We start from the raw sequence: 22,074 nt of genomic DNA, 5'->3' as shown, positions 1-22,074 counted from the left end.
TTGCAAAACGGAAATTTTATACTGATTAAACAACTTCTTCATTCTCCCTCCCCCCAGCCCTTGGTAACCACCATTCTACTTTCTGTTTCTATAAATTTGACTACTTTAGATGTCTCATATAAGTGGAATCATACTTGTATTTATTGTTTTCTTAGTAGCTTATTTCACTTAGCATAGTGTCCTCGTGTTTTTTTCATGTTGTAGTGTACGACAGGGTTTTCTTCCTGTTTAAGGCTGAATAATATTCTGTTGTATGTATATAACACATTTTCTTTATCCATGTAATCATCAGTGGTCATTTGGGTTGCTTCTACCTCTTGCCTGTTGTGAATAAAGCTGCTATAAACGTGGGCATGCAGATATCTTTTTGAGACCCTGCTTTCAGTTCTTTTGCATATATACCCAGAAGTAGAATTACTAGATCATATGTTAGCTCTATTTTTAATTTTTGAGGAACCTCCTTACTGTTTCCCATAGTGTTTGCGCCACTTTACAGTCTCATCAACAGTGCTTAAGAGTTCTAATAGCTCCACATCCTTGCCAACACTTTATTTTTCTGTTCTTTTTTTTTCATAGTAGCCATCCTAATGGGTGTGAGGTAATATTGCAGTTTATATTTGCATTTCTCTGATGATTAGTGATGTTGAGCATCTTTTCATGTGCTTCTTGGCCATCTGTATGTCACCTTTGGAGAAATGTCTATTTAAGTCCTTTGCCCGTTTTTAAATAGAATTATTTGATCTTTTGTTATTTGAGTTGTAGGAGTTCTTTATATGTTCTGCATATTAACCCATTATCAGATATATGGTTTGCAAATATTTTCTTCCATTCCATAGGTTGCCTTTTCACTCTATTGATTGTGTCCTTTGATGCACAAGCATTTTTTATTAGTTTCAGGTGTATAAAACAATGTAATTGTTAGACATTTACACCCCTCACAAATTACACCCCTCACCCTTCTCCCCCAATCTATTAGTACCCCTCTGACACCACATATATAGTTCCATTGACTCTATTCCCTATGCTGTACTCCACATCCCATGACTATATATTAAATTATAGTTGACATTGAATATTATTCAGCTTCAGGTGTCACAAACATTTTTAAGTTTGATGTAGTCCCATGTGTCTATTCTTGCTTTTGCTGCCTGTGTTTTTGGTGTCATAGCCAAGAAATCATTGCCAGAACCAATTTCATGCAACTTTTCCCCTTTATTTTCTTCTAGGAATTTTATAGTTTTGGTGACCATATCTGATTTTGTTTATTCTTTTATTTTTAACATCTTAACCCATTCTTTGATACAGAATAATTACTCAGTGAATATTAGATGGTTGGATGAAAGGAAGAATAGAGGGAAAAAGAAGAAAGGGGGAAAGATGGATAGAAAAACAAGTCTATTAAATTGTAATAATGCCAGCATACTTGGACTATATGATTGGTGGTCACAGGTGTCAGTGTCTCTCATTTCCTCTCTTCTATCTTTTCCTTTACATGTTATGATTAAAATATTATTTTCCTCAGATATTTTATTGGTAAAGTGTTTTATTATTATCTGAAGTTTTTCTTTTTCCCAAAAAGTTAAAACACTTTTTATATGAAAAAGATACATAGTTCTTAAATATCGGTACAACAACAGTGTATAACAGTACACTCTGTTGTCTTTTTTCTATCTTCATATGTGGATCTGATAACTAAGTTCACTGTGATAGGGTAACATGAAGTTAGTCACTTATGGGCTTGGAGTATCCCGTGCTACCTTTGTGAGATCTCTTTTTATTGTCAATGGCTGGAGGAAACATGTTTCAGTAGAGCAGTGATAGCTCATTTTCATATTTACTAATATTTTTTCTTTTGCTATTGCAGGAAATGAGTAACTTTAAAATCCCCAAAATGATTGGGTCAGTAGGGTGATGTGCTAATTCTTAGAAATCTTTTCTGTAAGTAGCTGTATTTGTTCCAGGCAGAGTTGTCTTGATAGGGACAGGAAGGGGGTAGTTATAAAATGTATGGGGTGCTGCTAGGGCTCTTAGTAAGGACCTGAGAGGTAACAGAAGGATAGAACATAAAAATAAATGAAGACGGCTGCAACTGGAAGAAAGAATAGTGCTGTGGGTACAAAACCGTTTTTCAGGTAGTAAGAGAATAGATGGCACATGATACAACCATCTCTCCTCATTTTTCTTCTCGTGTGCAGCCGTGGATAATTTAGTGGGTGTCTTTTGTTAAGCCCTTTATTTGCTTTCTGTTTCTCACCATGCCCAGTGGTAAGATGGCAACATGTGGCAGAGCAGACAGAAAATGTAGCAGGCGGTCTTTCAAAGAAGATCTGAAATCAAATGTTACAGAATTATTGGTTCTGATTTTCTTTTCCCAATGCTTTGATGTGAGAATTGTTAGTGTAATTTGAAATAAACTAGAGGAAAAGCTAATTTAGTTTTTTTTAAATCTTTTAATACCTACCAAGGATCGTGGAAATGGCAGCTGCTTTTGTCAGCTTGCTCAAGGAGCAAATTTTGCAGTTTATGTTATTTATCTTTTCAGACTGTGGTTAGATGCTCAGGTGTGCTGTATTGCTAGTGCCACCAACATCTGTGGGTCATTTGGCAGACAAGGTGTGTTTAGGCATTTTGTCATCTTTTTGAATTGTGAAAGGATAGAGTGTGTATGAAGCAAAATTATTTGTCTCTTGGTGTTCTGTATAGATTGTAACCCAACAAACATCAGAGAAGTATTTTAAGGCCTGAACAAGTGTATTTGAGTGTTTCATGGACCCATTTGTAGCAATTTTACATTCCTGTAAAGGATTGTGCTCTACTTTCTTATTGATCAAAAAATCCTATATTATTATAGCTCAGTTAAATGATTTCAGCATTATTAATTGCAGATATTTATTTTGTATAGCCAGTATGTTTTCAAATGTTGAACAGCGTGATTTCGCTGTATGTTATATAAAATGATTATATTATTTACTTGGGAAAAGACAGAATTTTCCTTATTAGCTCAGTGTATTTGACTAGATCTATTGGTTTTCAGAGTTTTAATCATTAGGATTTATTTTTAAAAATATTTTTAAACCACTCTGACTCCATCTCAACCCAGTATAATAGTTCCAACCTTGCAAAAATATGCTTTATTATTTGTGAGAATCAAATAAGCATCACTTTTACCCCCTAAGCTAAGATACTTGATATTGTTTTGTGTTGAGGACTGTGTACTTCTTAGGTAAGCCATTAAATCATGTCAGGAAATATATAGATATTCCCTGGTTGAAACCAAGAAAGCATCATTAATCCTCGGTATTGATCAAATTAGTTTTCAGTTAGTCATTCTCAAACTTCAGCGTGCTAAAAATCACCTGGGGCACTTAATGCAGAGCCCTGCCTCTCCCCACCCCCCAGGTTTGTAATTTTTATGAGTTTCTCTCAATATTTGGTTGAAAGGCTAAAGAGAATACCCTGGCGATGAAGGGTGTTGGTTCATTGTGTCACTCAGTCTGCAGGTGCTGTAAATCCACATTCCTACTTTTTGAGGTTCTGTTTCTCTTATTTGCACATCCATGTCAGTACCCCAGTCCTACTTATCAAAATGACTCCTCTTTATACTTAGTACAGGTCCCTGTGAAAAATGGCTTTAAAGAAAGGCTTGATAAAATACGGCTTTTAGAGATGAATATGAGAATATTGTGGCATTATAATTAATACTAGACATGGTGCTTAAAAACCTGGTTTAGAATTCTGTTTCTAATAAAGACTGTAAGATTGTGACTAATAGGCTAATTTAACTACTTTAGTTGTCAGATAATGGTAATTACTTCACAAGGTTATGAGGATTCAACAAAACTACACGAAGGAACTGCCTAGCATTGTGCTGATCTGATGTTGAGTCCTAGATGTGAAACAGTGTTCCAGTTACTGTTGCCGTGTAATAAACTACTCCAAAACTTAGCGTCATAAAGCATACACCTCATTATGCGCACAGATTTCATGGATCAGAAATTCAGAAAGGTTACTGTGGGAATGGCATGTCTGCTCCATGATGTGCAGAACCTCAGCTGGGGCGATTCAGATGGTTTAGGGTGACTCAGCTGGTTGGGAGTTGGAATATCTGGGGCTGGAGGATTTACCTCCAAGATGGTTTCATTCCAGACTGCAAGGCTGAGCTCCGCTGGGACAGTGAACTGATTTAATTTCTAAATGGCTTCTCCATGTGCCGTCTGCTTTTCTCACAGCCAGGGGCTAAGTTCTGAAAGGGAGTTTCCCCGAGAGTGGACATTTAAAAAAACTATGTGGAAGCTCTCTGTAGCCTTTTACCACCTGGTTTTAGAAGTCACAGAGTGTACTACCGCTGTACTTTATTATTGATCAGAGCAGTGACTAAAAATGGAAAAAAATATAACCAACCTAATGGTTTGTACCCTTTTAGTACTTTGATTTCTGAGTGCTGATATTTAAACAGTGTGCAAATCAGATGGTACTCAGTCAGTAGAGGATCAACAGTTGGGAACTGGAGTGGCCCTGGATTTTAGTAGTGCTGATCTTGTGCAAATTGCTCAAATTTACTGAACTTGAGGTAATTATTCTACAGATCTATTGTATAATAGATTGAAGGCAACTTTGTTTTGTCATTCTTTAGTATATTTGGAGCATCAAATCCAAAGCTTTCCTTCTACCTTCTAGAAAATCAATCAGCTTTAAGTGCTATAGTGAATGCAAAGAAGTAGTACATGTCTCTTGCCTATGAGAACTTAGACTCCAGTTGAGGACAAAAAAACACATAGATAGGAGATGAAGGATTAACATTATAAGGGAAATGTAATATGTGCTAAGTGAATGGCACATACAATATGTGCCTTCAAATAGGTTTAGGCAGTAAAAATTGGGAGAGTGTGAGAATTGTTGAGAATGCTCAGGGATGGAGGAGAGACTTGAATTGGGCCTCTTGACTGCTGGCTGGAGTAGATGAGCCTCACTGCTTTTAAAATAAACACAAGGATGTATATTGTTTTACCTGAATATAAGGTGATTCTCATTTTCACAATGGCAAAGATAATAAAAATATTTTGGTCAGCCTGAATATATAAACTTTTAAGCTTGTAGAAGCAGTAGTCGTTAAGTTCAGCTTATTAAGTTATACATATTTAAAATAATGTAATATAAAATACTTCAGAAATATTACTTTTTTATATTCATTTCATGAAACATTATCCAAACCCTTCGCATGCTAATTTGAAACATTAATTAGTGTCTTCCTCATTACCAGACTTAGTCTCTCAGTTTTCCAGAACACATGATCTCTTTACTTTTGCTTAAGTGGTTTGAGATAGAACACTTTAAAAATCTGGATATGGTACTTTTGGGGTGATTTTAATATCAAGTCACAAGAACTCATTTACTATTCATGAGCTTTACAGTGAAAACCTTTAAAGTGATCTTTAACAGGCTTATTTATAATGGCATCTAAAAGTTTTCATTGTGATCTTGTGTACCCTCAAATAATTATGAAATCTGTGTTGAATTTCTTTGCCATCCGTTTTAACTGATTGCATCAGGTAACCTGTTTCGGTGTCTAAAACTAGTATTGCCTGAAGCTGTTTTCGGCTCTATGTCTTTTCTAAACAGTGTTATTCTTCGAAAATAAAATAATTATAAGGAAGGACTCAACTATAGGGTAATTTCCTCTTTCCTTTGGGATGGTTTTGGGAAAAGAACTTTGCCTTATATTCAGTGTCATCATCATTTTAAAATAGACCAAAATATTACAAGTAAGTGAGGTGAAGGAGATGGCCAACGTGGAATGGATAGTCTAGAACACGGCTATTCAATACAGAACTTACCCCATGTAAGTATTTGGATTTAAATTAAATGGTTAATGATTATGTTATTTATTATAATTCAGTTTCTTGGTGACACTGGCCATATTTAAAGTGATCAATAGCCACGTGGGGCTAGTGACTACAATATTATACAGTGCTGATATAGAATAATTTCATCTTTGCAGAGAGTTCTATTGGGTAATGCTAGTCTGGAAGGTGTTCAGTAGCCTCAGGAATTCAGTGTAGTTCAGAGATTTCTAGGAATGATGATAGTCGTGGTAGTAGTCAACCCCCCTCATCCCCAACCCCCCCTCTTCAGCCAACACCTTCCCTTCCTCAACCAGACACAGATCAGAGATGGATTGATTTCTCAGTTTCTAAAATAGACTTAGTGACCCAAGGAACTACAATAAATATTAGTATTGCTGTTATACTGCAGAGGTTTATACTGTGTTGATCTGAAACTCAAAGTGCACCCTCTCTATGTCATTGTCAGGAAATAAATCCCCCCAAATTGCTTTATGATGAAAAAAGCAGGACTTTTTAGAGTCAGAAAGGCCTGAGTTTGATCACACGCTACTGTGTGTGATCTTGGATGAATCAGTTAATGTCTCAGAATGTCATTATTTTCATCTACAACATGCTTGCTTCATAGAGTGAGGATTAAACGAGACAGGTAATAATGTGTAATTACATACTTGTAGTGCCATGCACATGACAGATGCTCCCTTTCCTCTTCATTCCTCTTACAGTCCAAAAAGACATCTAATAATGAAGATTAATTCACTTGACACTTTCAGAAATTCACTAAAAAGTATTTATTGAGCATTTACTACATGCAAAGCTCTCGTCTCAGTGCTGGGACTATTGTAGTGAAACAAAAGAATCCCTGTTATGATGGAGTTACATTTTAATAGAGGGAGACAGACAATAAATAACGTACATTAGTAACATTATATAGTGTGTCAGAGAGTGATGATTACTAAGGGGGAAAAAAACCCAGGGAAGCAGGATATCAAGTATGTTGGGCTGGGGATGGTAGTTTTTTCAGAAAAAGTGGGCAGGTGACAATTGAATAAAGACCTGGAGAAAGGGAATTAGCAAGTGAGCCATATATCTGAGGGCGAGACCATTTCAGGCAGCGGGAATAGTAACCACAAGGAATCTTAAGTGGGAAATCAGGCCTGGCGTTTTCCAGGATTATCATGAAGACAAGTATGGCTCAGGAAAGGAGGAGGAAGAAATTAGCTTGTAGGAGTGAGGGAGGAATAAGATAGGCTAAGGATGTTTTTTTAATCTCTGAGTAAAAGTCAGTGGAAGATTTTGAGTAGAGGATTGACAGGATCTGACTTATATTTTAATAGCTTTACTATGGCCATGTGATGAGAATACACTGATTGCAAGTGAGCACGGGCAAAGCAAGCAAATCAGTTAGGAGGCTATTGAAATAATGTAGAAGAGAGATGAGATAGATAGAGGCTGGACCAGAGTGGTAATGGTGAAATGTGATCAGAGTCTGGATGTGTTTTAACATTGCAGCAATCAAAATTTGCTAATAATGGGGAAGGAGAGAGTAGTGAGAAAAAGAGGGAGTCAAGGATAATTCCAAGGTTTTTGCCAACTAACTGGAAGAATGGAGTTGCTGTTTATTGAGATAGATGCTTTCTGTATTATGCTTAATATTGTATTCTTATCTTATTTCTTCTCCTAGTTTCCCAAGGTTTGGGGCTGTCTTGTCCATGCATTATTCACAATGCCTAGCCCAGTTCTTGCATAGAGTAATTGCAACCTACTTTCCTGGATAAATTGCTTTTAGATGTTCATCAACCTCAAAACGGAGGCAGCTGTATCCAGGACTTTAGTAACAGGGAAGAGTAGGTTCCTTACGTGGCTGCTTGTAATATAAAGCAGATCTGGCTTGTTGGCTTTGCTGAACCATCCAAAAGTCTTCTCTTGAGTTCTGTAGGATGTGTATCCCTACAAATTCTTCAAACTGCTAACTTCACACTTTGTTGTGTATTACAGGTTTTAGCTTGCAAATTGAATCTAGAAATGAACTTCCTCTCTTAAAATATATAAGTAAGGTTTGAATGCATTTGATTCTTACCAACTTTTAAATTTGTTTAGGAAATTTTGGTTGGCTCTCCACAGTGTTAATTTTAAAGAAGAAGAGAATATTTCGTTAATTATGGAAGCACAAGGTATCTGAAGTCAGTGGGTCAAACAATTTGACTGGAGAAGATTCCTCTAGGAAAAATCTGAGAGAAGGCCAGAAAAGAAAGTTGGAGCCTTGGTTACCAGGCTAAGGAATTTGAACTCGATGTCCTTTAAGCACGGGGAGGATCTGGTTGGCATAGCACTGAGGTTTTTTATGTGGTTCTCCCAGTTTGCTGTTTGGTTTTTCATTCATATTTATGTGACAAGGGTGAGTCTCTTAGGTACCATTATTAGTCTTAGGATCTGCCTCATATTCTTTTGTCTTTAATTTGGTCTGCAGTAGTCTTTATTCTGCATGTTGGGCTGTTTTAATAGTGATAACTACTTGGAAGGATTCAGTGAACATTTTTTGCATTTGTCTAAGAACACATTGTAGAATGGTTACATTTCTTAAATTGTTCTGTCTTCTGTTTTCTTTCCCTGAAAAAAAATTAAATTAGAACTTATTAAAACCAAATATTTGGCCGTTAGGAGATATTTTAGGATTGCCAATTGGAATTCTTTTCTACTGCAAAAGTAAACAGCTGGATTATTAAAAAGAAATTTAAGTTTAGGGTTAGCTGTAGGGCTGTTAAACTCCTCACTTTTATTCTGCTTTGGTCTCATCATCTTTTCTGTAACTGATAGAGTATTTTGATGATGGTAGATCATTATTTAAATAGTGAAGAGAGGAAACATCTTTAGAAATAAGTTGTCTGCAATAGTTAAGTTGTGAGTGGAAACATTTCTATTTTTTTGTATTGTCCATTCTTTGTCTTCAAAAGTTTGTGATTTCAAACAAGGATAAATTTCAGTATGGCATTAGTTAGAATAAAATCAGCTCACTTTTATGAGTAGTGTTCTATGTATCAAATACTAAGTACTTTATATGTGTTAACACGTTTCATAAAAACCTAATGAACAAGTACTTTTATCACCCCCATTTTACTGAAGAGAGAACTGAAGCAGAAAGAAATTAACTTGCTCAAGATTGCACAACTAGTAAATAACGGAGCTGGGATACAACAGCTTTCTGGCTCGATAGCCCTCACTTTGAGCATGTTTAATAACATGAGTTTGTAAAAGATCTATGCCGTTAGACGTTAAGTAACTTCTGAAATAATAAAGGATGTAGGGGAAAATAATATATTGTATATGCAATGACAGAGTAAAAGATTTTATATAGATCTTTAAAATGTATTCTATAAACTATCTGTGGTTGTTCCCAAACCTGGCTGTCCATCAGAATCACTTATGGAGTTTGGAGCAGGGGGGTAGGAGATTTCTGGGTCCCATTCTAGACCACCTGAAATTAGATCATTAGGAGAAAGATTTAAGTATATCTGGATTTCTAACGCAACTTGAGGCAGACATTTATGCACCACTGATAACAGAATAGATTAAAACAAAAACACTATGTAATGGGGGTGGATAATTATGGTGGCTAACATTTGTAGAGTACTTTGTATTATCTCATTTAATCTTTATAATAACCTTGTGAACTAAATTGGTATTATTACTTTTTTTACAGGTAAGGAAACTGAGTCTTAGTAAAGTTAGTATGACCAAAATCACCCTGTTTGGTAGTTTTGCATAAAGGTAAACATATAACCTAGCAATTCTACTCTTAAGTATGTATCTAAAGAAATGAAAGCGTAAGCCCCAAACAAATACTTGTATACTAATATTCATAACAGCTTTATTTACAATATCCAATAACTGGAAGCAAATGCCTAACAACAGGCAAGTATTATTTTGGGCATATCACTGGATGCAATGGAATATTACTCAGCAGTAAAAAGGAACTATAGACACATTCATCTACATGGCTGCATCTCAAAAACATGCTAAGTGAATGAAGTCAGACACATAAGAGAAAATACTATACGATTTTGTGTATATGAAACTATAGAAAAGATTAATCTCTAATTAAAGAAGACAGATCAAGGGTTTCTTGGCATGGGTGGGGAATGATAGGAAAGGCTCTATAGGGAAAATGAGGGATAATGTCTGTGGTGGTGGTTATATAGGTGCATACATCTGTTAAAACTCATCAGATTGTACACTTAAAATGGGTTCATTTTATCATCAATGAAGTTAATTTTTTAAAAGAGAACCACAAATAAATCCCTTCAAACACATTAAGTGACTGAAATTAAAAAGATTAACAATATCAAATGATGGTGAGGATTTGAAGGACAGAACTCTACTCCATGCGGATGGGAATCTTAAATGGCACAACTGCGTTGGAAACAGTTTGACAGTTTTATATAAAGTTAAACACACACTTGTCATATAATCCCACAATTCCACTCTCAGGAATTTACCCAGTAGAAATAAAAACATACATCTACCAAAGACTAGTACTACTTTTCACTTAATCCTTCCATCTCAGTTGAGACATAATTTCATCTAGAAAGCTTTCTCTGAGCCTTCCTCAAATCTTGGCTGTGTGGCTTTTCTTTGTACTCCTCTAGCATCATTCATTTAACAAATAACTGAGTGCCTTTTATGTGCTGGCACTGTGCTAGGCAACTGGGATTAAGTCGTGAACAAACTTGATAACGTTTTCTGTCATGGAGCCTACAGCCTAGTGAGAAAGGCAGACATAAAACAAATAATCACCAAATAAGTAATAATCAGTTATGTGAAGGAAAAGTACAAGGTTCTGGGTGAGAGTAAACTTAACTTAAATGGCAGTTGATCAGATAAAATTTTTTTAAAAAAACTGTGTCTGACAGAAGCCTTAATTATGATTGATAGGTTAGGTCTCTGAATGTCAGAGACCTGGACTTGATGTTAGGTCTGTGAATGTTAGGTCTCGCAGGCCTAACATTAAGTCCAGGTCTCTGGCATTCAGAGACCTAACAATGATGATTAAGATTGTGCCAGACAAAGAATGGGGAACAGGTATTGCAAGCAGATACCGTGTCTTCAAAAGCCCTGAGAAATACAAGAACTTGATGCTTTTGAGGAACAAAATGGTAGGCCTGTTTTGGCTGAGGTTGTAGTATTAACTCATTTACAGATAAAGAATAAGGCTCAAGGAGGTTCAGTGAATATAGACTATACTAAGGTCATCAAATTAATAAATGGAGAGTCTAGATTCAAACTTTGGACGTTATAAATCCTTAGTGTTCTTTCCATTATTCCTTGGCATTCCCTAGAGAAAATTTGAACAAAATCTTTCCAAACTATGGTATTTTGTTCCTTTTCCAACACTGTAGAACTTTCCCTTAGCATTCTCTATTTTTTTAGCAAAGCAGGTATTTGCATGTGGAACTACTGCTGTCAACAGAAAAGGGATAATTGACCTTGCACTAGGCAGAGATGCTTCCATTGAATTTGTAGCTTTGAAAACCAATTTTAGCATTTGCTGGATTCAAAGAATTTATTGAGCCTCCAGAGTTGTTAGGGTTCTGTGGTATCCACTGTCTACACCAATCTGTGGATTTCTTTGTTTTTTGCCAATAGAGTATTATAGCTCTCAAAAGTCATAGCAAGCATCTTACACTGTACTTTATTTCCATTCAACAGTATAACATTGTAAACTTGACCTACCTCTGGCAAATATTTAAGTTAATGTTTCACAAAATACACAAACTCCTTTTGGCAATTGATTTCCAGGCAGCTGATAAAACATCTCAGTGTTAGCTTTTTTTTTTTTTTTTTTTTTTCCATTTGGATGGGGATGGGGAAGGTGAGGGAGTAAGTTGTTATTGATACAAAGACAAAGTTGGAAAGGACATTATTTTCCTCCAGAGAATCTTTTCTATTACCCTGCAGTGAACTGTCCTCAATCCAGGATGTAACTGCCTTCTTCCACAGGAGTTTTCAAAAATGTCCATATCATGTCACGCTTGTGCTATGTTCTAAGTAATTGGTAACTTGTTAGCTTAGAGGCCAATTTTAGGAATGTTTTATATAAGGAAACATCCCCAGTGATGCTCCTGCCTCCTTTTTGTAACCTGATAAAATGGTGGTGTTGTGTTTATCAGAGAACTTTTGCACCTGTGTTTTTTCCTTCTGAATGCTCTTTTCACAAAGAATAATGATTATAACATGAAAGAATGAATTGAATTCCTGAGCTAACTCCAATTGTTCTTATTGGAGTTTTTCATTTGTGATTTTGTATCTTGTTCTTCTTAATCTGAGGAAGGAACTAATACTAAAAAGATTAAGGTACTTGATATTACTTGTTTTGACATTCTTACACATTGGTTTTGTGGGTATTTTGCTTGAGTGAGGATTGTGGAATTAAGCCTTTTATGACTCAAGATTTGCGGATATTATTATGCCAAATACATGTTTTAAAAATTATCTAAAATACTGTTTTAGTATAGAGAAATAGGGAAACATTTACTAGATAATGTTTTGTGTCTTTAAGGAAACATTTAGAATTAAAAAATTTTTTTCAGAGTATACTAACTTGTGTTGATAGTATTCCACCCTACTCCAATTCACCCTTGAGCATTTTTCTGTTTTTTTTGTTGTTTGTTTTTTTAATGGCCTTCTCTGTTTTCTGTTTGCAGGCAGCTATCAATGGTGTAATACCCCAGGAAAATGGCATTCTACAAAGGTATGTTATAAGGTGCTTAAAGGTAAGAAGAGAATTTAGCAAAGCAAAAAGACATTTTTTATTTTTTGTTTGTTTAACTTTTTGATAGAGCATTTGATCTTTGGTGTATAAGCTCATTAGTGTAGTTACTATTCTTTTAGACATTTTTATTAGTTATGTTAATATAACTATATATTAATTTCCTAATCTCCAACATTTAACCTTAAAATGTTATTTCATTTTGTGTGATAACATGTTTTTGTTTTTTATTTTTTTATGTGGTATATAAAACTTAAAACAACAAAAGAACAAGACAAACAAATGAAGAAACAACAACTCATAGACACAGACATAGTTTAGTGGTTACCAGAGTACCGGTGAGGGGGGAGGAGGATGATAACATTTTTAAAGGTCGTTTGATTTTATTTTTAAGAAAGCTTTGTAAGGTCACCTTCTAATTCATAAGATGGAAGGAACTGAATTCTTTAAACCATTGATAGTGAGGAAATGAGACATGGCTCAATAGCCCCAGAGCATGGTTATTATCTAACTGTACAGAATTTATCTCCAACTTTACTGTATTTTTTTTTCTCCCTTTTGGTTTCTAAATTAAGCACATGATAACTTGCCACAATTTGAGTAAGACCTTAGTAATGAAATTTCCCAGAACACTGAACTATTTTACCTGAAGAATCTAGTGTTAACATGTGGCATGGTCTTCATGGTTTTGTGTCATTGCCAGAACGTAAAATTGGAAGATAAGGAAGAGAACAATAGTAGTTACAAAATAATTTCTTAAATTAAAAATAAATTCATAACTTTTTTATCCTTAAAATTGAAGACTCTGGTTCTGAATTAAAAGTGCACAGTGTAAAGTCATGGGAGGTAAAACCATTCTCCCTTCCAAGTGTAGTTTAATTACTTGATTTCATTCCCCCTCTCCGTCTCAATTCAAACTTTGGCTTGAATTTTGGTGGCTGGGATTTCTAAGTCACTGAAGCGTGATCTGCTAAGTGCAGATGAGGCAAACAGAAACAGCAGACTAGGAATGAGGTTGTTTTGGAGAGGAAGAAAAATGCTGTTGCAAAAACATCAAAAAATTCACCATGAACAGCAAAATGTGCTGTACTTTATAGGAAACTGTGTATATTTAAAAAGGAAGCAAAATTCTATTTGGTACCTGTACCACCCTTAGTGATTAATGGTTTTTAAGTGAAAGCAATGATAAACAGACCTGCCCCCCACCCTTTTAAAAAAAAACTGTCAGAAAGAGTTTCATCCAGAGTAAATGTGGCTGATTTCCAGAGCCTGTACTAAAAATTTTTGTGTTTGATCATTTTCTTTTGGTTCAGAAGCATTCAATTCAACCTTGTCTAGAAAGCAAACCAGATGATTATAGGAACCTCCTTCATGATCATTTTTTTTCCTTGGTTTAGAAAGTTTTAGACTGCTAAATATGGCTCCAGTTTTATTCTTGAGTAAATGTTATTCTACTTTTTGTGCCAAAATTTTTGCTTGCTAAACCCTTGTGGATTCAGCTGCTGGGTTCAGAGTACATACTGGATATATCTTATAATTAATAGTATTTGCTATGGGTGAACTGTAGAAATTCCCTCATCCCTGGAAACATCCCATCTCGTTTTTCACAGATGATACTTTTTGCTTAATATAATTTGACTAGAGATTTAATACTGAATTGATTTCTAATAAAGTTACTGTAATATTTGAGGTTTAACTTTCATGAGAGTGGGTTTTTTGTTTTGTTTGCTTGTTAAATTAAAGGAATGAATCATGTCCACAAAAAGTCAGTTGTATCTGGTGATAGTCTTCAACTATTTTCCTTCCTACTTTCTTCTTTAGCTTTGAACTCACTGTGAATTTGACATAACTGAAAATTCCTCTTGTATGGCTGCTGACCAGAGAGAAATGAAAGAGGGCTCTTTGTACTCTTTCATAGGCTTAACACTGAAAATGGAAGATACAATGCTAGGAATGGTGTATGTAGGCAGCTAAAGGGATCTCTTGTATGTTTGATTTTTGTAGTAAAGTTGGATGTAGTCTATGAATACAACTGATTCTTAATTTTTCACTTTATACCTTAACAGAGAAAAGAACAACCAAAAGGAATTAAAAAAAAAAATTACTTTTGGAGGGAGAAGAAGAGCCCATTCCATGTGCTTTATAACTTTTCTTGAAATCAAATTTGTTTGTAAATGTGAAAGTGTAAATGTGGTTTTCAATGCACCCATAAAGTTTAGGGCAAAGAAACTAACATTTTTTTAATGCTTAACGCACTGTTAGGTAATTGACATATTTTTCCTCATTTAATACTCATTACAAACCTTAAGAGATAAATGTTCATATTTCATAGGTAAGGAAACTCAAGGTTAAAGAGTTTATGTAGATTTGCCCAAGGTCACAAGTGTAGTAGTTAGTGAAGTCTGATTGTTTCCTTTTAGAAGTCATATTTGTTCTTTTATACTTCTCTGTCCTGTTTAAGATCAGTAAGCCAGGCATGTCACAACTTTTGTCTTAAGATTTTTTCCTTTGGGTAAAAAAGTTGAAATTTAATACATCTATATAACATGTTTCTCCCACAGCTTTGTTTTCACAGTCACTATCTTAGTTTTAAGCAAGTGAAGGCAGATATTATTATCCCTCATTTTACAGGTAGAGAGAATAAGGCATGAAGTGACTTGACCCAGATGATACAGCATGATATTGATGGTGTCAGGAATATAAGCAAGTCTTCTGCCTCACCCTCCAAGGCTTATTTCACTATTACTAATAAAACATATTTATAAAGTGTGTAACTTATACAGTCACAAATGTAAACCATTCATTTACTCATAAATGATCATCAGTGTGTACATGTGTATTTATTACATGTTGGTATAATATTTTATTCAGCATATTGTCCAGAGCCCTTTTAAAAATTATTTTTGGAGATAGTTATTGTTAGAAAGAAGAGCAAATGAATTACAAGTAATTTCTAAAAGAGAGTAGTTGCTATGTTTTATAAAATTTTATGAATAGTATAATTTTACTCATTGACTAAATGGGTGGTATTTATCAATTCATATTTATTTTATGACTCAGACAGATGTACTATATGTTTCTTTGTCTATTGTTTAATTCATTGAGGAAACCTAGAGAAGACAAGGCTTGTTTTCAAACCTCGACCATTATGCTTTCAGAATATTTAAATGTCCAGGTTTTCTAATTTAGAAAATATCCATTTTCGCCAATTAGTTTCTATTTATTGTTGCCTCTGATGCCTATTTAACATTTTGATTTTTCTCAAAACATATGTGTGTTTTTTTTTGTACCTAGAGATTTTACCATGAGATTAATTTCTAAAAATTGAAATAAGCAAGTGCAGAGTTCCTATTTGCTTTGCTTTTGTTCACTGCCTCCTAAGGACCTGTGTGGTTTGTAGAGGAAAGTTGAGTAAGGATAAAAACACTCCTTTAGTTGAAGTTTAGATCTAAAATAGATTTCTCCATAGAGTTTTTCCTACCAGTCAGTGTCTTTTTTTTAAATAAAAAAAAATTATTGATTACTTAGAAAAGAATACTAAGGTCAAATTATCGGATGGTAGTCTTCGTAGATGAATAATCTTAAAAGTATTCTTTTTTTCCAAGTCGACAATTTGGGATGCCTTTGTACTCTTTGGATGTCATTCAACATTAGTCAAAACTGATAGGATCATTCATTAGCAGGCAGTCTCTCTGTTTTCCTCTCTCTCTCTTTTTTTTTGGATTGCTAGTGAAAAACTTAACATAAATTCATTATTTTGTATTGATCTTGAAATAGAGTAATTATAGCCAGTAAGAAAATTCTCAAGCAATAATTTTTAAAAAAACCCTCTTTGTTACTGACACACCAAATAGCCTGCTCTGATTAGAAAAAAATGTTAAGCTATTTAGAGTTAGGATTTGGGAAAGAGGAAAATTCCCCAAAATTCCTAGCCACACTAGGAATTTTAGACAAGGAATTTCGTATAAGGAATTAGTTACACAGATGTGGAGCAGGTTGAAAGAGCGAAAAGGGGACACTAAGACAATCCAGATACGAGGACTGTAGGAAACACGTGCATCGCCAGGCAGACCGAGATGGGGGTGGGTTCTGCTGGTCAATGAGGAAGGGAGCTGAGGGTGAGAGCAGACTTAGAGCGGTAGCATCCTCTGAGAAACGTGGGCAGATCTGGGTCAGTGTGGGCCGGGTCCAAGGCACCCACTCCAGGAGGCTTGCTCCAGGACAGGTCTGTTTGGGAGATCCTCTTGTTGACCACCAAAGGGGACAGAGTCACTCCTAGTACTGGACGAAGAATGGAAAGAGGTTGCGAGCAGTTGAGGTTAACAGGACTTTGATGGTCAGAGGACGGGCCCTAGGATCTTGGCTGCAGACACATGAGAAAGAAGTCGTGCCCAGCTGATACTGGTACGTCTGACAGGATGCAGAGGCTTTTTTTTTTTTTTTTTTTGAAGTATTGAAAGAAGCTAGACCAATGGCTGATGGTGAAACAAATTGGATGCCATTGTTACGGTGATGTCACTGCTAGGGTGATGTTGATAGGATCAATGTGCAAACTGTAAGAGGAGAATTTTGTGTGTGTCTGCATGTACACATGCGTGCTGCTGCAGTCCTTTTTTCTGTTATTGGTCGTAATGCCATGGTTGATATTTACAAGTGTCTTCTTCCACTATTTATTCTATGTTCCTTCTGCCAGAACCTTAAATAGTCAAGGTTCTTTACCTGGTAGGTCATCTCAAACATTTATTCTTGAAGAGTCAGAATTCTCAGTGGACCTGCCTTTTTTCATTGGTTGACTTTTCCACTAACTATTATTATTGGTCATGCTCCAGAAAGTAGTCCATTGTGTAGCAGCAACCCGATTTTTTTCTTGGTAATCAGGACCACTCATCCCAGCTAGTGCCCCCTCCTTTGCTAGTTAGTTCAGTAGCATGAGGAGTACAAAATGGCCAAGAAGCGTTCTCAAATTCTAACTCAGTGGGAGTATTGTGGAACATTGCAACTTGGGAACTGTGATTTCTGAACCACCTAAGCCCAAAGTTGTAGGAAGCAAAAATTTGGTAAGTGATCAGGCATAGTAAGAGGAACCATTGCCACCACTTAATTCCCGTACCCATGTTTTGTGGCAACATGAGAAATAGCACTGTGTTTAGGTCCCTGGTAAAAAGCATATACCACATCCTTTAAGATGGAGCACCAAGCTTTGAGGGTGTTGTCTCCCAGTCTGTCTTCAGCAGTCCTGTCCACCCTTCTGTCAAGCTAGTTCCTTTTGGTAATGTTACACACAAATGCTACCAGGGCTGCATTTCTTTTGCTGTGAAATATTTTCCGTGGTTAGTATTATGTGGAAACCATAGATCAATGAGGCATTCGTAAATCCATGAGTGGTGGTGCTGGCAGAACCATTGCTGTCAGGGAAGTCAGTTTCCTATCCAGAAAACTGTCTTTTTAAGTGAGGACAGATCACTGCCCCCTCCATGATAGAAATGATCTCTGAGAAATGGTGCCATTTTGATCCAGTACTTAGGCAGTACTTTCCTTAGCCACATTCAGACTTGGTGAGGGGTAGTTGGTGTTGTGCCTATGCTTAACCTCTACCCCTGTTGGCATGGGCACATTTTACATTAATGTATTGAGCAGCCCTGGGATAGCAAAGGAAAGAAACTGACTGGCATCAACAGAACAATGTCATCTTAATCCATGTTGACAGCCTTTTTTTTTCAGTGGATAACCTATAAACATATGTCTTGGAATCATATATTCACCTTTTGTGTCTATTCTAAAAGATCCATTTCCATATTTCTTCCCCAGACTTTCCTTTTCCTCTTTCCAAGTCCTGATCAGCTGGCCAACCCCTAAGTATCAATGTAGATATATGTACCTCAGGCTCTTTTTCCATCCAAATAAAATGCTCAACCTGTGGCACAACCTTAAGTTCTCCCCCCTGGGAGGCTTTTCTTTCACTACTGTCTTTGAGGGATATCTTTGATTGGGGCTGTAAAGCCGTAGCAGAGTCTATTTTTGGTTGGTGCCAGTATATAATACATAACCATTTTTCCTTTCCCAGTCCCAATTTTTTCCTCAGTTTACTTAGTTATCTTATATATGAGGTGTGATAAAAAAATACGGTGAGGGTAGCCAGTTAGCTCAGTTGGTTAGAGCGTGGTGCTAATAACACCAAGGTTGCCGGTTCGATCCCCGAATGGGCCACTGTGAACTGCACCCTCCTTTTAGTAGACTGACTTTTAATTTTGTTCATTAGAAATACCATGTTAATTAACCACTACTGAAGATTTCTGCAGTTTGAAATTTTCCAACTGCTAATTTTGGTCCATGCTGTCTCTTAATATAATTGCTCACACCTTTTTCTTACTAAATTCTGCCATTTGACCTCTGCACCCTGGTATCTCATCATGCCTATTATGGAGTCTATTTCAGTGGTGCCATCTCCCCATGTCATTCCCAACCCACACAAGACAGCCACAACAGTGTTTTCCAAGAACGCAGATTCCCTTATTATTAGGTTGGTGCAAAAGTAATTGCGGTTTCAAAGGTTAAAAATAATTGCTAAAACTGCGATTACTTTTGCACCAACCTAATAATATATTTCCAGACGTTTTAGTGCAATGTCCTCTGGGACCTCATGGATGATGTAGCAGGAGGAGATGTCTATAATCAGGTTGTATATGGTAAATCCACTCGAGCATTCCTATTTTTCTAAGCATCTAAATTTCTTTTACATTTTGCCAGGAAAGTTTGGGCATTTCATCCTCATTAAATGTGGACTCCTTTGGGACTTAAATTTCATTCAGTCAACAAGCAAACTATTAGAGGTACTTGAAGCTGCTTAAGCAAACATGTTGTATTTGGCCCTAGCCAAACTCTTGTGGTGAGACTCTCTTCAAATTCATTTTCATACCTAATCCTTAGGTTTTTGCTGATATCATTTATGAAAAGCTTATAATTATTTTTGGATATAAGCTATCTTCTTTCAGTTATGACATTGTACTTGTTCTCTTTGAGCATTCCTAGATCTGATTTTGGAGGCAACGGGAATGGGCGGGGGGTAAGTTTTGAGAAAAGGTATCCCCTTTCAAGGCAACTGTCTCAGTATTAACAGTTTTCCGTCAAGAGGAGGCTGACCTTCTCAGTCATGAGCGGAGGAGCTGTTGGTGCTACACAAGAGGCTCAAAGAGACTCCAGGGTTCAAGATTCTAACTTTCATCTGAGTCCACTAGGTATCCCCATTCGTCATCTTACAGTCCCACTCCTTCCAAAACAGTGCCTTAACTTTTACAAAAGAGACTTAGAAAGTTGTATGTTCAACTTTCACTATAATTATGCAAGCTGCAAAATTAAATTTTGGGTCTAATTCTTAGCAGGATCATGCCTGTGGTTGCAAGAAATAAACTTTTTAAAGGACCACTTCCAGAACTCTGTAGCTTTCTTATCATGACTTGAACTGAAAGTTAAAAACCCTAAATAGCCATTTTCTTCTGTAAGCTCTCCCTTAGAGTCAGAAGCAGCCAGTCCATAGGCCTTGTTGTCATTGGTCAATGGTCAAGTCAAACTGTCATTTGGTCCCCTCAGGCACTTGTTTCAGTAGGTGTGTAATCATGATTAACTACAAATGATAATTTAATTAATCATGCCAATTATGACTTGGGTCACTAGTATTCCATTTTCCATTGGCAGGGTGCTCAGCAGTGCATTAAAGGTTAAGGACGCAACATAGCCAATTCCTGAACCCTGTGTTTCCTGGTACTCCTCCAGTATCAAGAAAATGAAAGCACACTAGGATATTTCAACAGAAGCAATTTAATGAAGCATTGGTTAAACAGGTGTGGAAGACTAAGAGAGCCAAAAAATAAAACTGAAGTAACCTAGATATAATAATTGCTTCAGGAAGTTACTGCTCTTAGGTCTAGGAGAAAAGGGATTAACAGAATTTTGAAGCTCAGAGGGGCCCCGTGGAGCTGAAGATCAGACCTTTTTAGAGTGCATACAGTCCAGCTGTCACTGGGATCTCTGAGGGGATGTCAAGAAGCTGTTGTTATAAGAATGCTGCGGGGGAGGGGAAGGAGAAAGAAGCAGGAGACTGAAAACTAGAGGGTGATGCTGAAAGAAATGCATGCAGACAGGAAGAAGGAAGTTGTTCCTGTCCTCTTGCTAATTATTTTATCTGGTATCCCCTATTGGCAGAATCTATCAGGAAACAGTATGCCAAAGGGAGATAAATAACTTTGAAGAATTCTAGCCCCAGCATTACATGAATAGATCATAGAATATAAATTTGGAGTTAAGAAAACAGTAGTAAGTCAGTGACCAGCTTACTAACTTTAGCCATTTTTCTTGGTTTCTGAGAAGTGACAAAATTCAGAGATGTGAAGTATCACTGCACAGATTCTATTCATAGATACTTAGGAGCCCACTTTGGATTCCAACAGTGATATTCTTTCCTGCTTTGGACATTTTCTCTTACCATGTCTTCCTTCCAAGATTACTTTCTTTGAATCTAAGAGCTGGAAGAAGAGGTAGGTTTTTGTCTGTGGATCAGTGATTATTGGAGTACCTGAACTCTAGTGTGATCTAAGCTAGTCACTTTCAGAGTTTTTTTTCCTATGCCCTGCAATGACAAATACTTGGAATCCAAAACTCTCATATACAAATATGTACCAAAATCAAAAGTTTTATGAACAGTAGTTGGTCCTAATTGTTAAGTTACACAGACTGATAATTTCTATTCTATTCTGTTCCATTCCATTCTATTCTATTCTGTTCTTTAAGAGACTAATCACAATTCACTAAATAGTGATTAAAACAGAAGTGTGAAGTACATGTAAATATTCTTCCTGCTTAATTGTATGAATAGTGCTTAGCTTGGCATATTTTGGGTCATTCTTGTTATTCCTATTCTGGTTCCTAGTTCATTGATTTCCCTTAAATTCAGGGTTAGAAAAAAGATGTTTTACAACTGAGCTGTATTTCTGGTAGTGGTGGAAGATATACCTAGTAATGTTTCAGTGGAAGCATTCATTATGTTCCTTCCGTTCCTCCTCCTCCCAGTGAGGGAAAAAAGTGACAATATGTATGATAAATTAAGTCAGAAAAAAAACAATTCTTTAACTTTTATTCCTCAAGTCATTAGTTTATCACATATTTGAGTACCTTCTACATAGTATAAAATCTTGAGTTCAGGGAAAAGGCTACAGCCATTAAAAACACAAATGTCAGCTTTGCCCTTGTGGGACTTACATTCTAGAGGGACTTAAATGTCAAATGATTAATTATACATCTAAATATATCGTTATTGATAGTGGTGAGGAATTTGAACTAGTCTGAGGTAGTAAAACATGCTCTGATTTGAAAAACATTTAGTGTGAGATGTGAAGGATAAATATTATTAGCTAGAAAAAACTTAGAATTTGGGGATGGGTTGGGAAGGAAAGAATAGTGTTAGAAGGAGTAGTC

At 36.1% G+C, this 22,074-nt stretch overlaps 1 protein-coding gene across 2 annotated transcripts in view; it reads left to right on the top strand.

Annotated features, from left to right (window-relative positions):
• The window catches only part of FAF1 (Fas associated factor 1), a 394,833-nt gene that overhangs the window by 93,567 nt on the left and 279,192 nt on the right, over positions 1 to 22,074 (top strand). For both annotated transcript variants that reach the window (XM_074334706.2, XM_074334705.2), the window contains one exon: positions 12,542 to 12,588. Coding sequence is in view for 1 of the 2 variants with exons in the window: in XM_074334705.2 (XP_074190806.1) it covers positions 12,542 to 12,588 (47 nt within the window). In the remaining variant the exon portion in view is untranslated. The remainder of the gene's footprint in view (positions 1 to 12,541; positions 12,589 to 22,074) is intronic.

The sequence above is a fragment of the Rhinolophus sinicus genome, chromosome 14 (assembly GCF_057876585.1).
Source record: "Rhinolophus sinicus isolate RSI-liver-muscle chromosome 14, RSI-T2T, whole genome shotgun sequence".
NCBI lineage: Eukaryota > Metazoa > Chordata > Mammalia > Chiroptera > Rhinolophidae > Rhinolophus > Rhinolophus sinicus.
Note: the sequence above shows the minus strand (reverse complement) of the source record. Positions and strands in the feature narration are given on the sequence as shown.